Here is a 17,508-nt window from a genome sequence, read left to right on the forward strand (position 1 = left end):
CACAAAAATATCCTTTGCTTTCAAAACCAGTGTAATACTTTCAACAATAAAGATAAATTAAAAATAAAATAAACATTTTTTAAAGCCCCCCACAAAAAAACAAACCAACAACCAGTGCAATATAAAGAATTTAAAGGGAACCATGTAAAAGTACACTGTCCAACAAGGTAGCCAACAGACACATGTGGCTAAGCACTTGAAATACAGCCTTCCGAATAGAGATGTTCTGTATGTATAAATACAAACTGGAGTTCAAAGATTTAACACCAAAATAAGGATGTAAAATATCTCATTAATAATTTTTATATTGATTTCATGCAGAAATGATAATATTTTGTATATACTGAGTTAAATAAAATATAATATTAAAATTACTTTTTACTTCTTCTAAGATAGCAAATAGAAAATCTAGAGTTACATATGATTTGCATTTGCAGCTTACATTATTAGACTTCTTTTGTACAGGTTAATCTAGAGCAGAGATTTTCTACCTTTTTCATCTAATGGCACACATAAACTACTAAAATTCTGCAACACACCAAAAAATATATTTTTTGCTGATCTGACAAAAAAATAGGTATTTTTATTGATTTACAAAAAAAAAAAAATAATAGTAATTACCTACCCTTTTTGCTCCCAAGTGACTTTTTTTAAAAAAATCAGGTGCCTATACCTATATAAGGATTTCTGGTACCAAGAATTAACCAATCAGGAACAACTATATTATGAGACGTGACCAGTAAGATGCAGCACTATTATATGACTTATATATTTATAGTTCAAGACAGGATATTCACACTGGACAGCTATCATTGTGTTGGCCGTTGTCATTTTTTTATTTGACAATCTAAGTGAAAAGAAGTCAGTGCCCCTGACTAAATAGTCAGGTATTGCATGTTTTAAAAGTTCTTGCAGCACATTGGTTGACAATCACTGATCTGGAGGCAAGAGTAAAAAGGATTAAGAATATCTAAATCTATCATTCTCAGTTTCAGAATTTTCTTTTTGGCATTTAAATGGTTAAAAAAAAATCCCCATTTGTATTGTTTGTTTGTTTGTTTATTATCCAAGCCTAATGTTCCTTTTCCATGAGCATTTTAACTGTGCTAATACAGAACCGTAGTCCCTCACCATGGCAGAGCTAGAGACCTAAGAACTCAATCGTTCGACCTGGCGAAGAACACACCGGGAACAGTGTTTTATCCTCACAAAGGAAAACTTCATCTGATATGCTTCCACACACAAAGTGAGGTAATAGGGGGGAAAGTGGACATTCAATAAAACTAGTTTCCTTCTCCCTCTTATAAAACCATCAAGCCTTTAGAGGTTTGCTTTCAAAAGCAAAGTACAAGAAGAGAGCACATACCTGAAGCAAAACCTCTACTATGCTGGCATGGCCCTCAGAAGCTGCCATGTGCAGTGGCGTCCGGTCCACTTTGGTTCTGGCATCCCTACTTACACCAGCTCGAAGCAGTACTTCTGTGGTGGAATAATGCCCGTACTGTGCTGCCAGATGAAGTGGAGAAGTTCCCAGCTATACCACAAGAAAAAAAATCCACATTTATAGTCATTTGCAACACTTCTATTACTGCCTTCTATTTTACATTTTCTGTTTACATAGGAAAATTACATTATCTGTTTACAAAGTAACTCAAAACTCAAAAGAAATAATTTATACTTATGACATTTTCTTCACAGAGGCCTTCCAGGATTTCTTCAGTGAAGAGGAAAAGTCAATATTTCAGATAAAATAGCCTAAACAAAATTCATTTCATCAGGAATTAGAGATAATTAGGGTTTGATAAATTTTTCGGAGTATTGGAATCTTTTCCTCCTATCAACCACACACACAAAACTTCTTTTCATCTATGAAATTCATATCAAATAAATGTACTAGTGCACATTTTTATATTAAACTGTTTGGTAGGACTTAAAAAAATTAATTAATTAAAGCACCTCAGTGATATTTCTAGGAGTTCGCATAGTCATATTTCAGGGGAAAAGTCTGATCTGAGGTGTGCCTGCCAAAGGTCAGTCAGGACAGAACCAAAACAGAGCCCAGTTCTCCTAAAACTAAGTCCATGTGTTTGAGCCACTACATTAACACTATATTCACAATATACAAGGGAAGTACTAAAATGTTAGTGAAGAAGAACCTTATCAGAGGCATCACCGTTAATATATAAAAATTAGAATTGTTCTATCACATGCATTTAGAGACACAGAAAGTCCCTATAGCTCTCTAATTACCAAGGCACTGATGTTTCAGAGAACCAAGATAGTTCACTAGAACACGAAATTTGCTAAGACCACTACTGTAATAATAGCATCTAAGGCTTTTGTTTAAGCACCTTCCATGGCAAGCGCTATTCTAAGACCTTTATATATGTTATCATTTAACCTCCTCATAACATAGGTACTATTACTATCTTCATTTGGCAGTAAAAGAACTTAAGGCACAAAGAGGTTACCAATTTGCCTGAAGTCACACCACAAGTGAGAGTCATAATACAAAGTTAGGCATGTGCTCTCAGTATACGGTAAAAATAGAAATCATTTAATCTGGGGTTGATTATTTTATTACTAATAAAAGCCTTGTGTATTTTTAGGGAAGGTCTTTCTAACAGATCAGAAAGATTCTTTAACAGTTCTTTCTATATTTTTCTGTAACTCACACTTTCTATACTCATAAATTCTAATTTTTTAGAATTCTCTCTCTTTTTTTTAAATATGTCTTTACTGATTTCAGAAAGAGGAAGGGAGAGGGAGAAACATCAATGATGAGAGTCACTGATTGGCTGTCTCCTGCACGCCCCCTAAAGGGAGGGGATGGAGCCCGAAACCAGAGCATGTGCCCTGACCGAGAATCGAACTGGGATATCCTGGATCATAGGTCTATGCCCAACAACTGAGCCACGCTGATCGGGCATAAATTCTAATCTTTAATGAAGTATCTAAATGGCCCATTTTAGCAACCATGGATTCTGCTCAGTGTAATAATAGGGCTTACTTTGAACTTTTTTCTTCTTGAGACCATACCTTTTTGGTTGATAATACAAAATATATATATACATACTATATGTAGTTTAAAGAAAAAAATTAAGGTAAACACTCGTGAAACAACCATCACAGTCCAGAAATAAAACACTGCCAGCAATTCAAAACTTCCCATGTGCCACTCCCCTTCCTCAGCCCCAGAGGTAATTACTATCCTGAATTTTGTAATAAGCATTCTTTATTTTGTTTGTTTTTAAATCACTTATACATCCCTAAATAATATACTTCGTTTTTGCCTATTTTGAACATTGTTTAGTCATCCTGCATGTATTTCTCTTTGACTTACCTTTTTTTGCTTAAGAGTATGTTCATAAGATTCACCCATGTTGGTGATTTTAGTGTAGTTCAGTAATTTTCTTTGCTCTGTAATAGTGTAGTGAATGAATAAGCCACAATTAATTTAACTAATCTACTGATGAACATTTGGGTTTCCAGTTTTTTGTTACTATGAATGATGCTGCTGCTAAAATCAGTCTTGTAAATGGCTCTCAAGTACATGAACAAGAATGTACTTGAATGTTTTCAGAAGTTCAACATCACAAGTATGCACAAGGTTTGAATTTACTAGATACTGCCAAACTGTCCTCCAAAATGTTTATACCAATTCACACATCTCTTCACCACTGCTTGGTACTGCTAGACTTTTTTTCTAGCTAATCTGGTGGATATACAATGATATTTCATGATTTTACTTTGCATTTACCCAATTACTAATGTAGCTGAGCATCTCTTCATGTTTTTTGGTCATTTGAACTTTCTCTTTGGTAAAGTAGCATATCAAATAATTTGCCCAGTCTTCTTTGTCTTATCTTTTATTACTGCCACGGGAATTCCTTCTGTATTATGGATACTAATCCTTCTTAAGACCCTTTTTTCTTGATGTACTATGGTATCACTATGATGTCTAGATATGGATTTTTTTTATCGATCCTGCTGAAGATTTGATGGGCCACTTTAATCTATGAGCTGCCATCTTTCATCAGCCCTGCAAAAATCTGTTATCATGTCTCAAAATTATTTCATCCCTATTCCCTCTCTCCTTGTGGGTTTATGACTAGATATATCTTAGACTTTCTCACACTAGCCTTCATGACCCCAGACAGCTTTTATATTTTGTATCAATTTCTGTTTTGCATTCAGGATTTTTTTTCCATATCATTCAGTTTACTAATTTTCTCTTCAGCTGTTCCCAATTTGCTTATACTAAAATCTTATAGTCTTCTTCTGTTGTCAGTTGTTTCAGTGGGTTATTGTTCAAAATGCCTTGTTTCCTTGTCTATTCAGTTATTTTTGACTGTTCATTTTCATTGGAATTTGTGGATATAAAGCCTGGAATGAAGGTAGGTTCCTCCAGAAAGGATATTCATTTGTTTCTCCCAGGAACCTAGGATAATCTCTAGTCCAAAGATCACTTTAAATTCATTTTTCAGTTTATGGTTTCATAGAATGCACAAGTATTTATGAGTTCAGGACACAAATGTGTGCAAGGAATGGCTTGTGACTCCAAATTTTTTCCTCTCTCCATCTGATGTCTTGGTTCAAGTCAGTTCCTTTTCCTAGCAGTACCCTGAAAACAGGGGCAGAAGCAGGTAGAAGGGGGTACTTCTGGTTTGTCCTTGTACTGAAGGTGCATCTCTTTGGGATTCCAGAGTTACGGGGAGAGATCCTCCTAGGAGACTTGTCTCTATGAGCAGTCTCAGGTCTTTGCCTTCAGTAATCCATGCCAGTGAGGTGGGAAAACCAACAGGCAAATTTACTTCAGCAAATGTCTTAGGGTAAAATTTCTCTGGGTTCTGGCTTTCGCTTAGTTTTTTAGGTTGATAATCTCTATTTTCTCTCTAACTCATGAGTGCACTTAAGATTTTTTTGAAATATTTAATCAAAAAAATCTTTAAAGACAGATGTTAAAATATTTATGGATGAAATGAAATGATTCCTGGAATCTGCTTTAAAATAATATATAACCAAAAAAGTAGACGAGGTTATAGAAGAAACAAAATTCATCAGGATTTTATAATTTTTGAAGTTGAATAAAGGGTATGCAGGGGTTGATATATGTCTGAAATTGTCCATAATAAATTTCTGTTTGTTTGTTTGTTTTTAATGAAAAATAAAAAAGAACACAGGACAAGTAAGCCAAAACCAACAAAATTAAAAATCTGAAATTTTTAGTTGTTACCAACAGAATGGTTAATCTAGATTCCTAGCCCTCGGAACTCCCAAAAGCATCCCTCCTTTTGATTTAACCCAAGAATTAAATAGAGTTACGGTTTCTGTCTTCCTCTCTATTGCCTTCTATAATTACTAAGAACTTCCCATTCCAGTCTTCCTCTTTGGTCATGTTTGCAATAGTTTTGCAAGTATCGATTGAAATGCAAACATTTTTTCCTTTTTAGAAGCAATTGTAACATTAACCCCAATCTTTACCTGTTACTTTCTGAATTATAAATTGTACCTGTGCTATTTATAAGACCTTTAAATTAAATCACATTTTATATTCATCCTGTATTATTAAACTCCATAGTTTAAAAGAAAACCCCTTTGAGAACAGAATACTTGGATAAGGTTATCAAATATCAAAAAATGATACAAACATTCCCTTTAAAAGATAGCTATAATTCTAAAGTTGCAAACAAATTTGCAAAAGAAAATTTTTACCACTTAAACACAATATTGACTAAATTTGTATTTGAAAAAACTCAAAAATGAGAAGGAAAAAAACACCACAAAATTAGAATCATTCTTTACCCAGTCTGTAGTAAAAGGAGCTCCATTTGCCATCAAAATACGAACTTCATCATCTTGACCTGCTCGTGCTGCTTCTAAAAGCTTCTTTCCCAAATCTACCAGGGACATCTAAACAAAACATAGATGAATTTAAAATCTCTGAAGTTAGAAAACTGTCTCAGCCTCCTGAGCCAATAAATAATCCCACTTTTGAGATCTACACTGAAGGAATGATAAAAATATATTGAAACATCAATAAAGGTTATATATGTAAATATGTATGTATATATATCTACATATATTATTATAATCATTTTTATAATGTGAACAATCTAAAGATAGGAAAATGGTTAAATACTGAACTCTAGTAGAATAAGATGCAGAATTTAAAATAATAGTTTTGAACTTATACAGTAACATTAAAAAGTTATGTCATGTTAAGTGAAAAGATAAGATACAAAATTAATTTTTGAATGTCAAAATATGCACAAAAAGAACAAAATACTGAAAATTATTAAGAACAGAGTGGTGTGGTTATGAGAAATTTTGCCTCCAGTTTACAAAGCTTCTGTAATGTTACTACATTACCTTCCTAATTTAAAAAGTGGATTTCTACTAGTATTTAATGGGCAAGTGCCAGGGATACTAGAGGTGCAGCAATGCAAGGAACAATCCACTATGGCAAAGAATCCCCACATGTCCTGGATGAATTTTAAATTATATTGTATGACTGTTAAATAAGGAAATGCTGACATTAAGGAAAATTATATACTACTGACTTACTAAACAGGAAGAATGGGGGAAAGACAAAAATGCAGGATATTAAGGACTTAAAATAGCAAACTTATTGATCTGCTTACAAGAATTTCAACAAAACAATGATGCGTTTGTCCAACTTCTCCCATAATTCTGCAATTATCTTAATTATTCAAAACATATAATACTTAAAGACCCAGGATACTTAAGTTACTGTGGTTTTAAAATTCCATGAGCAATACAACTGTGTAGTCGATTAATGTAGCTGAATACTTTTAAATCAGTGGTTCTTAATGGTAGCAACAATGCCCCCTAGAGGACACTTTGTATATGCTGGCATTCTGGGGACTGATGGAAAGAGGAGTGGGGCAAAGACTCTACTAGTATTTAATGGGCAAGTGTCAGGGATACCAGAGGTGCAGCAATGCAAAGAACAATCCACTATGGCAAAGAATCCCCACATGCCCTGGATGAATTTCAAGCATACCACTGAATATATTGAAGGCCAGAATTTAATATGTAAAAAAATATATTTTCCACAGTTATTAATGTACCTCAAATTTCCCAAAATGCAACCATACTATAAATCTGTTTTGTTCAGAACTTTACTTAATCATGTCACTAATTCTCAATGCCATTTGGGTATGTGAATCACCAATATAAACAACATTGTATCAATCACACTTTCATAGCTATCACATTCACAATCATTTTATGTGTAGGTGGCAACCATTTGACTACCTCTTGTGCCATCTAGTGGAGTCCAATGGAATATTTACATACTGAAATACACATTTTATTATAAGCTGCTTTCCTTCTATTTCTCCTGTATATTAAAATTAGGGTATTATAATGATTTTTTAAAGTAATGCAGAGAGGTAATTTTTTTTCTTCTTTTCCTTTATTCCCAGTTCTTTTTTAAAAAATTTATCTTTATTGTTGGAAGTATTACAGATGTCCCCTTTTTTCCCCATTGACCCCTTCTACCCTGCACCCCCCTCCAGGCTTTCACCACACTATTATCTGTGTCCATGGGTTATGCATATATGCACATAAGTTCTTTGGTTAATCTCTTCCCACCCACCCAGGTTGGTAATATTAACTATGATTTTCATTTCCAGTTAGCAAAAGGGGCAATATAAAATATTTATTATAAAAAAGCAGCAACAGATCTAATAAGACTGAAAATCAATTTTTTAAAAATACATGAGCCCTGGCTGGTGTGGCTCAGTTGGCTGGGTATCGTCCTTGCACTAGGAATTCTCCAGTTCAATTCTGGCCAGGGCACACACCTGGGTTGCTGACTCGATCCCCAGTAGGGGGCCTGCAGAGGGCAGCCAATCCATGTTGTGCTCTCAATGATGTTTCTCTCTCTCTCTCTCATTCTCCTTCCCTCTCTAGCCCTCTCTTTCCTTTCCTCTCTCTAAAAATCAATAAACTATTCTTAATTTTTTAAAAATGTGCATGAGATCAAGTAAGACCAAAATCAAAGGTGCTCTCATTTTGGATAATTAGTAAAACTTAAGATAATGAAAATGTCAAAATGTAGCAATTTCACTTCTGACCCTCATCTGAGGGAAACCATACACATCATAGAATAATTCTTACCCTTAAAGGAATTCAATTGCATTAAGACAACAAAATGGACCAAGGGGGCCATCGTCCCAGATAGAGCCCTCAATTTACTTGGTTCATTGTTTACATACTAAATCCTGAGAGATAAAGTAGTATTAGACTTAAACAAAACCATGCAAAGGCCTAGCAATAAGTGATTTGGTATATCAAATAATCAAATAAAGAAGCATAATTCAATTCAGTACATTTTAATGAATGTTAAAAACACTTACTGAAAATAAGTGTATGGCACTAAATGCCATCTAGTTTAATACTCCTTTCATCTTGAGAAAACCAACCCAAAAACCCACTGTAATAAATTCCATTTTTAATTCCTTTACTGCCTCTGAAGAAGCTTATCATATTCTGATACAAACCATTATTTTTTAACTCCAATTAAATGTATTTTAATAAAATCTATAGGGGAACTTCAAAATGTCTACAAATGAGCCCTGGCCAGGGAACTCAGTTGGTTAGAGCATCATCCAGATATGCCAAGGTTGTGGGTTCGATCCCTGGTCAGGGTACATACAAAAATCAACCAATGAATTTATAAATAAGTATAGCAACAAATCAATGTTTCTCTCTCTCCCTTCCTCTCTCTCTAAAAAAATAAAATAAATTAAAAGTCTGCAAATGAAATCTACGTTTGCTCAAAAGTACCTGTACGTGCTGAGAGGGCCATCTAGTGGTAACAGGAATTAAAATTATTAAATTTTTAAAGCTTGAAGTCTAGTTTGCTGTGAATTTCTGTAATTTATACATAGTTCATTGAGCTGTTGTGAAGTTATAGCATCTCCTAGACATGAAAACACTCTATAAAACTGTAAACTAGTTCTAGTTCCATGTGAATTGCTACTAGCACTCTTAAAAATGAATATGAATAAAAACACTTAGAAAATATAATCCTATAATCTACTTAATAAGCCTTGTCTCATTAAAAGTTTTAGAATAAAATATCACTCCAATAAAATTATTCTAACGCTCCTCATCAGGCAACTTAGCACTATGTATGAACCAAAATCCTTTAAAATGTTCATACTCTCTGATCTAGTCATTTCACCCATATAATCTATCATAAGGAAACTATCTGAAACATAAATATTATAACAGTAATTTTGTAAAACAGGAAAAAATGTAAATGTCCTAGTACAAACAATAAAGACATTAAAATAGATCATAATAGCATATTGTAGTCTTTTATTTTTTACTTTTTATTATGAAAGATGTTAGACAAATACAAGAATAGACACAACAGTATAATGAACTGCCACATAGCCACCACCTAGCTTCAAAATTATCAATTTATGGTCAACCCATTTCCCACATACACATAATTTGAAGCAAATATGACATATTTTATCTGTAAATATTTCAGTATTACCTCTAGAAAATAAAGTTGAGCTCAAAGGTTTCAAATTAGTATGTTCTAGAACTGAGCCATTCAATACAGTAGCCACTAGCCATATAATGACTACTGAAATGTGACTAGTCCAAATTGAGGTGTGTATAAGTATAATGCACCAGATTTTGAAGACTTAGTACCAAAAAGAATGTAAAATAGCTCCTTAATAGTTTTTATATTGATTACATGTTGAAATGGTAGTATTTTGGATACATGGGGTTAAATAAAATATATTATCAATATTAATTTCACCTATTTCTTTCTTGTGTTTTTATAATGTGCCTACTAGAAAACTTAAATATGTGGCTTGTATTATATTTCTGGACATACATTTGGACAAAGTTGTTCTAGAAACTTCTTGAAGGCACCAATTTTAAAATCTGCAAAAAGTTGTACCTTTTTTTTTTTAAAATATATCTTTATTGATTTCAGAGAGAGGAAAGGAGAGGGAGAGAGGGAGAGAAACATCAATGACGAGAGGGTCATTGATCAAGCCCGCAACCAGGCATGTGCCCTGACTGGGAATCGAACCCCGATCGCCTAGATCCTAGGTCAACGCTCAACCGCTGAGACACGCCCAGCCGGGCAAAAAGTTGTAACATTTAAAAATAAGATATAGGGCATTCTTTTAGAAAAACTGCATCCTTTAAGACACTGGATAGACATTCCCTCTAAAAACTATAGGAGGATATGTATGGCCTTTGTCCTTCTAAGACTTCATAAATTCATTTGGGGATAAAAGCAACCAAAGACTTTACTAAATTCTCATTTTTGCAACCCACTGTCCCTTTCCCCCATTCAACTACTAGGTTTTTTTAAATCACATGTATTTATCCAAAGGAAGAGACTGTGACTTGAAAAGAGCACAAGCAGAGGGTGAAAATAAGGCTATAACTCTACTGAAACCAGGCCAGTAGATGGTTTCAAATTAATCAGAGAAGCATAACTTATCTGCTTACTATAAAGTGAAACCAAGGAACTGATGGATGTCAGAAGTCACAACGGTAAACCATCAACATCCAACCCAACAGTAAGAATGCGTACACTTTGATCCTTTCTCTCAAAGATTTCTTATATTCATCCCTCCCTTCCACTACCTCTCGTCTTACACACTCATTGCCTCATGCCTTAAACATTACAATAGCCTCAAAACTGACCTAGCTCTAGTTTCTTCATCCTGCCACCAGGCAATTCCCCTAAAATTTCATTCAATTCAAACATTTCTATAAGTGAATCTCTACATAGTACCTACCTTCCAAGAATTCACCATCTAGTAGGGAAAACACACAGGGTGAGGCAAAAGTAGGTTTAGAGTTGTGAGTATGCAAGAGTTTATTCTTGTATCATTATTTATTAATTATTGTATTATTCTCCTACTTTCGCCCCACCCTCATACATCTCCTGATTCCCTTGTCTAAACTCTCATCAGCACCACCATTTGAAGATGCACCTACACTTTGACCCATGGATTCCACTGCTGGAAAGCTAACTTATTTCCTTGTGTATTCTAAAACTTGTACACAAGAAGAGAAATCATGTATAAGAATATCTGCAGAAACATTATTTGTAACAGAAAAAAACTACAAACAATTTAAGTGTCCATGAACAGAAAAATATTATAAAACTTTTCAAATATATAAAGATAAATATATCCATATATGTGTATGTATACAAACACACTTCCATATGACCATCACCCATATTCTAAATTAAAAGTTGGCCATCTTGCCTATGCAGTGTGGCTCAGTGGTTGAGCACTGACCCATGAAACAAGAGGTCACCGGTTCGATTCCCGGTGGTCAGGGCACATGCCTGGATTTCAGGCTCGACCCCCAGTAGGGGGCATGAAGGAGGCAGCCAATCGATGTTTCTCTCTTTCTATCCCTCTCCTTTCCTCTCTCTCTAAAATCAATAAAAACCTATTTTTTAAAAAAATCTAAAGAAAAAACAACTTGGCTATCTTGCTTCCTCCTACTCCTTTCTAAAAAAATGTACTTTACAGCTGACACATGGCATTTGGTTGTTAAGTTCCTAAATCAGTTTTATTCTAGGACAATTTTCCTTCCCTCCATCTACTTCAACCTCACCTGTTTTTGTCGCCCATGACATTAAATGCCCAGCTCATTGCTATGTCACATTCTGGGTTCTTCTGATTACTTTGAGGCAGTACTTAATTTCTTTCATCTCCCATGTTCTTATAGACTGTTCTTCTTAGTTAATCTAAAGTTGACTAAATTCAGATTTTAAATTTTGGACAAAAATAATTCATAGTTGATACTATCTATATACTTGAATCTCATCGGGAAGCAAAAATTTTTGGTTCCTTTTTAGTGATACTAAGATTAATAATTAGATTGGTGATAACCTGATCCTTCCACTGTAAAGGTATATTGTTTTACTTTGAGACCACCTAGTACTCTGTGGAGTGTTACTGTTGCACCATGTGAATATCTAATTCCCAATGAACCTTTTGCCTAACAGTTTTAGCATCCATTAATGATCCTGGCCCAAATCAATAATTTTTAACAGGTTGTAACAAATTGTGACTTTCTAATTCAATGATTCCTTCTGTATTTGTTATCTGGCAATCCTCATTAACTGTAGTAAGTTTCTACTAAAAAGGCTCTTCAAATGCTTCTTTAAAAATATTTATTGACTTTAAAGAGGTAGCAAGTGAGGGGGAGAGGGGGAGGAGAGAGGGAGAAGGGCAGAGAGGGAGGGGAGGGGGGAGAGAGATTTGTTGTTCCAGTTATTTATGCATTCATTGGTTGATTCTTGTATGCACCCTGACTAGAGATCTGAACCTCAACCTTGGCATATCCGGACGACGCTCTAACCAACTGACCTACCGGCCAGGGCCCAATGCTTAATCACCAATTTTCAGAGTAAAGAATAGGTATAATAGTCATCTCCATTTCTTTTTATGTTCAATAAATTACTCTCATTCTTTTTGATGTTCGAACTGTCCCAATTTTGGCCAACCAGAGCCTCTTCAGGTTGGCTTTTGTGTCTTTAAAAAGCCTTCCCGCTTCTGGCACAAAGTGTTCCAGGCTCACTATATATGTTCCCTGCCCCAGTCCTGAAATCAGCCATTGCTTTGAGAAGCCCTGGATTCTAAGTAGAAGTATTTAAAGACCAACATTGGGGTAACAGAAGTACTCATATCTACCAAAGTGACACACTTGTTTCTAGGTGCTTTCAGTGAACAGAGCTATGAAAGAAATATATATATATATATGCTTATATATATATTTGAATAGCATTAAGAAACATTTTAAATCATAAATTCATAATGACACTTATAATTCAAGTTCAACATTATCAGATTTTTTGCTTAACTTCTTTGATTTTATAAATGTATCTGCACTGGCTCCTAATATATAAACATAAAAACTTACTGGCTTTATCCTACAATATAAACCTACTGACACCAAAGTAAAAATACTAATATTAAAACTAGCAAGTAAATGAATGAAATTTAAGTATTCTTTTTGTCCTTTTCATATATGCCATTTAGTGTTGAGCTCAAAAGTCACTTGAGGTAGTGTTTTTCTCCATGTATTTAAATAGCTTTTTTTGATATACACATAGGTTTTGTTTAAGCTTGATTTTAATTTCAGGGATTGTTTTTATTTTGAATTGTAATTTTTAAATGTATATAATATTTCCACAATTCAAAAATCAAATGTACCACTCTGGTGGGGTATACTGTTAATTAGGAGGTTATACATGCATGGGGGCAGATGGTATATGGGAAAGCTCTGCCCTTCCCTCTCAATTTTGCTGTGAACCTAAACCTGCCCTAAAAACCTTGTCTTAAAATGCATTTCTCCAATCATTTTGGAGATAACTGGGGAGACGTGAACACTGCCTAAATATGTAATATTAAGGAATTATGTTGATTTTTTATAGATATGATAGTATTATAGTTTAAGTTTATATATTTTTAGAGATAAAAACTCTATGATTAAACATACTTGAAATTTTTAAAATAATTTGGGAATATATATGAAACTAGATTAGCCATGAGTTGATCATTTTTGAAGCTGAGTAATATATACATGGGGGTTCAATATACTCTTCTTTCCTTTTATATATTTAAGATTATCTATACAAAGAGTTTTTAAAATTTACCCTCTTTCTAGATAACACAAGGACCTTAGAACCTAAAACTCCACTTATCCCTTTCTTTATTGCCTTTAATCCATTAGATATTTTTACTGTTTTATACAATCAATTTGCATTTTCCAAATATATATCACTTTCTTTACTTTTCAACCCTTCATACATTTTATTCTTCCACTGTGGGATCAATTTCATTTTATCCAATGAATATCCTTTAGAATTGCACTAATATGGTACCTGTGACTCTCTAAACTTAATTAAAAGTTCAGTTCCTCAATCAGACTAGTTATATTTCAAGTGCTCAATAACCCTATGTAGCTTATGACTACAATAGTGGATAGCACGGATAAAGAATATGTCCATCATCACAGAAATTTCTATTGATTTAAATTATCTTTAATGCTACGAGACATTGATAACGTTTTTGTCTAAAATATCTTTATTCCATCATCATTCTTTAAAGATATTTTCACTATGTGTAAAATTCTACTATGTTGCCAAGCTTTTTTCATTTCATATTGCAGTGCAGATATCATTTCACTATCTTCTGATTTCCACTGTTGCTGTTGAGAAATCATCTGTTAGTCTAATTCTGGTTCTTTTCATAGCTATCTTCTTTTCTCTGGTGTTGTTTTTTTTTTAATATATCTTTACTGATTTCAAAGAGAGGAAGGGAGAGGGAGGGAGGGAGTTGAAACATCAATGATGAGACAGTCGTCATTCATCGGCTGCCTCCTGCACATCCCCGACTGGGGATCATGCCTGCAACCCAGGCATGTCCCCTGACCGGGAATCAACCGTGATTTCCTGGATCCTAGGTTGATGCTCAACTGCTGAGCCACGCCCGACCGGGCTCTCTCATTACTTTTAAGATTTTTCTCTGTCACTTTTTTGTTTTTTCAGTTTCATTATGATGTGTCCAGGTATGGATTTATTTTTATCTTGATTAGGCTATGTTGGAACTCTTGAATTCTGGTTTGGTATCTTTCATTGGTTATGGAAATATCAGCCATCATCTCTTCAAATGCCCCATTTTCTCTCTCTCCTTCTTCTGAAATTCCAATTAAGATCTCCTTACACCACGCTCCGTATCTCTTACCCTGTCTTCTATATTTTCCATCCTTTTGCCTCTAAGCTACATCCCAGAATTTTTGTCTGGTCTATATTCCAAGTCAATAATTTTTCTGATGTGTCCAATCTGTTGCAATTACATCATTAAGTTTTAATTCTGTTATTGTACTTTTTATTTCCAGCAGTTGTATTTGTTTCTTTCAAATCTACCATGTTACATTTTTTAGTTTCCTATTTCTTGTCAAGTTTTTCATTTATTTCTGTAAACACAGTAAACATGGTTGTTTTATTATGTATCTTCTAATTCTAATACACGATGCCTGCGAAAATGTTTTTCTGCTGCCTGTTGTTTCTGCTGGTTCTTGCCTGTTTTCTTGTCTCCTTGTATGTCTGCTTATCTCTGTGTGCTGGTGTCTTTGAAAATTATTTGTGCGAATTCCTAAGATGAAGGAGCATTCCTCCAGGGAACACTTGCATTTGCTTCTGCCAAGCACCTAAGGGACCTATCTAAATTAGATCATGCCTTAAGGTTCTTACCCTGCTAGGCTATGGCCACAACTTTACAAAGATTTTTGTTTCCTTTCTCTTTTTTCTCCTGTTCCACTCAGTGCCAAGACAATTTGCCTTGAAGTCCCTTAATATTTGGCTGGGAAGTAGGCAATGAAAGAGGGGCAGGGGTTAGTTCCAGCTCATCCTTACTCCTCAGGTGTAAACATATGGAGTCCAAGCCTAGTAGGGAAGTATATAAGACTTTATATGTCCATATGTTGGGTAGGCTATGGGTCTTGATTTCTGTCTTACCACACAAGGCTGATGATCAGAAACCTAAATTTGTTGATATCAGCAAACATACTCAGAGCAACGTGGCTTCAGTTATCCAGGTATTCTGCTAACCTCTCTTGGTTTAGGACTTCCGCCAGAATTTAACTTACCAGACTCCCCTATCTTCCCAGTTCTTCAAAGCTTAAAAGGTAGTAGTTTATATATCTTATAAAGCATTTTCAGTTGTTTTTAAAAAGAGGACTAGTCTAAATAATCTAGACCACCATTACCAAGATACAAGATATAGTCTGAAGTAGAGCTAACAAGACTTCCTGATGTATTACATGTCTGTGTACAAGAAAAAGAGGGGTCAATGATGGTATCTAGGTTTTTGGCCTGAAAAACCTAGTGAAAAGTAGGATTACTTACTGAAATAAAGATGGCAAAGTGGAATAGGGTGGGTCAAATGTTAAGAGTTTGGCCACTAGTTTGAGATGCTTTAGCTAGTTCATAAATTTCTTGTGGATAGAGACAAGACTTTTTTTAGTGTCATCTGCACCCATAAGTACTTTAGAACAGTGCTGCACACATAGTTGGCATTCAAGTAACCAAGGATTTCTCTAGCTCAGCACTATTAACATTTTGGGCCTAAGAGTTCTTTGTCGTGGGAGACGGTCCTTTGTAAGATATTTAGCAGCATCCCTGGTCTCTACTCATTAGATGCCAGTAGCACCCTTTTCCCCCCATTTTATAATACCCAAAAAAGTCTCCAGATATTAATGAATGTTCCCCAGGGGCAAAATCACCCCTGGGAACCATTAGTTAAATGCTACCTGAATTAAAGTTAATTTCTATCCACTAAGCTATTATCATCCTCTCACTCAACTGGACACATCAAAAATATGTAAGGGGGCCCTGGCCAGTATGGTTCAGTTGGTTGGGTGTTGTCCTGTGCACCAAGAGGTTGCTGGTTTGATTCCCGGTCAGGGCACATGCCCGGGTAGCAGGCTCAATCCCCAGTAGGGGCCTATGCAGGAAGCAGCCAATCAGTGTTCCACTCTCACATTGATGTTTCTCTTTCTCTCTCCCCCTCTCTCTCAAATATATATTATTTTTTTACATACATATATATATACATATATATGTGAGGTAAGAGTGCATCCAAACCCAAATAGTCCAACCCAATTTAGCATTTCTCAAGTTGTGTTTCCCAAAGCTCCAGAAGGCGGCAGTACTGAGAAAGGCAGCGGGAAAGGAGGTAAGCACAGGTTGGAGGTGACATAACAGTTTCACCCTCACTTAAACAAGATCATCTCCTATTGTTATAGGATTCTATATATAATATTATTTGTAATTTTTAAAGCATTAATGAAACTATCTTCAGTAAAACATCTTCTCTTCATAAAATGGTTAAAATTTTAAATCTCAAGCAAGAATTACTTAACAGCTTTTTTATTGCTAGTCAACACCCAAATCCTTATTAACATAAACCCAGAAAAAAACTACCAAATTCATTTGCAAGTCCTGACATGTATGTGCTTTACCTGGGTTCTTTTACTTTTTTTATTCTAGCAAAATATAATCAGGTAAAAGTCATAAGAAATAAATTAGCACCTCAAAAATCAGATTCTGAAATATAACATTCAAATAAATCTTAAACCCCAAATTATACTGTTTAAGAGCTGCTTTTAGGCAGCACCCACAATATTGTGACTCCTTTCCTCCACTGAGGTAAACCTCTCTTACATACAGTTATTCCCAAGTGTACTACAAAACATACTTTGGGCCCTGGTCGGGTGGCTCAGTTGGTTGGAGCGTCACCCTGTACACCAAAGGATTGTGGGTTTGATTCCCACTCAGGGCACATACCTAGGTTGCAGGTTCGATCTTGTCAGGGCACATACAGGAGGCAACCAATCTGTTTCTCTTTCACATTGATGTTTTTCTCTCTCTCCCTCCCTCTCTCTCTAAAAATCAGTAAAAAACATATC

At 34.8% G+C, this 17,508-nt stretch overlaps 1 protein-coding gene across 4 annotated transcripts in view; it reads right to left on the reverse strand.

Moving 5' to 3' along the window:
- GABPB1 (GA binding protein transcription factor subunit beta 1) overlaps positions 1-17,508 on the reverse strand; it is a 56,097-nt gene that overhangs the window by 20,952 nt on the left and 17,637 nt on the right. For all 4 annotated transcript variants that reach the window (XM_081134372.1, XM_081134373.1, XM_081134370.1 and 1 more), the window contains exons 2-3: positions 5,806-5,913; positions 1,367-1,534 (exon numbers count right to left, since the gene is read on the reverse strand). In XM_081134372.1, coding sequence (XP_080990498.1) covers positions 1,367-1,534; positions 5,806-5,913 — 276 coding nt within the window. The remainder of the gene's footprint in view (positions 1-1,366; positions 1,535-5,805; positions 5,914-17,508) is intronic.

The sequence above is a fragment of the Miniopterus schreibersii genome, assembly GCF_964146895.1.
Source record: "Miniopterus schreibersii genome assembly, chromosome: 1".
Lineage (NCBI taxonomy): Eukaryota > Metazoa > Chordata > Mammalia > Chiroptera > Miniopteridae > Miniopterus > Miniopterus schreibersii.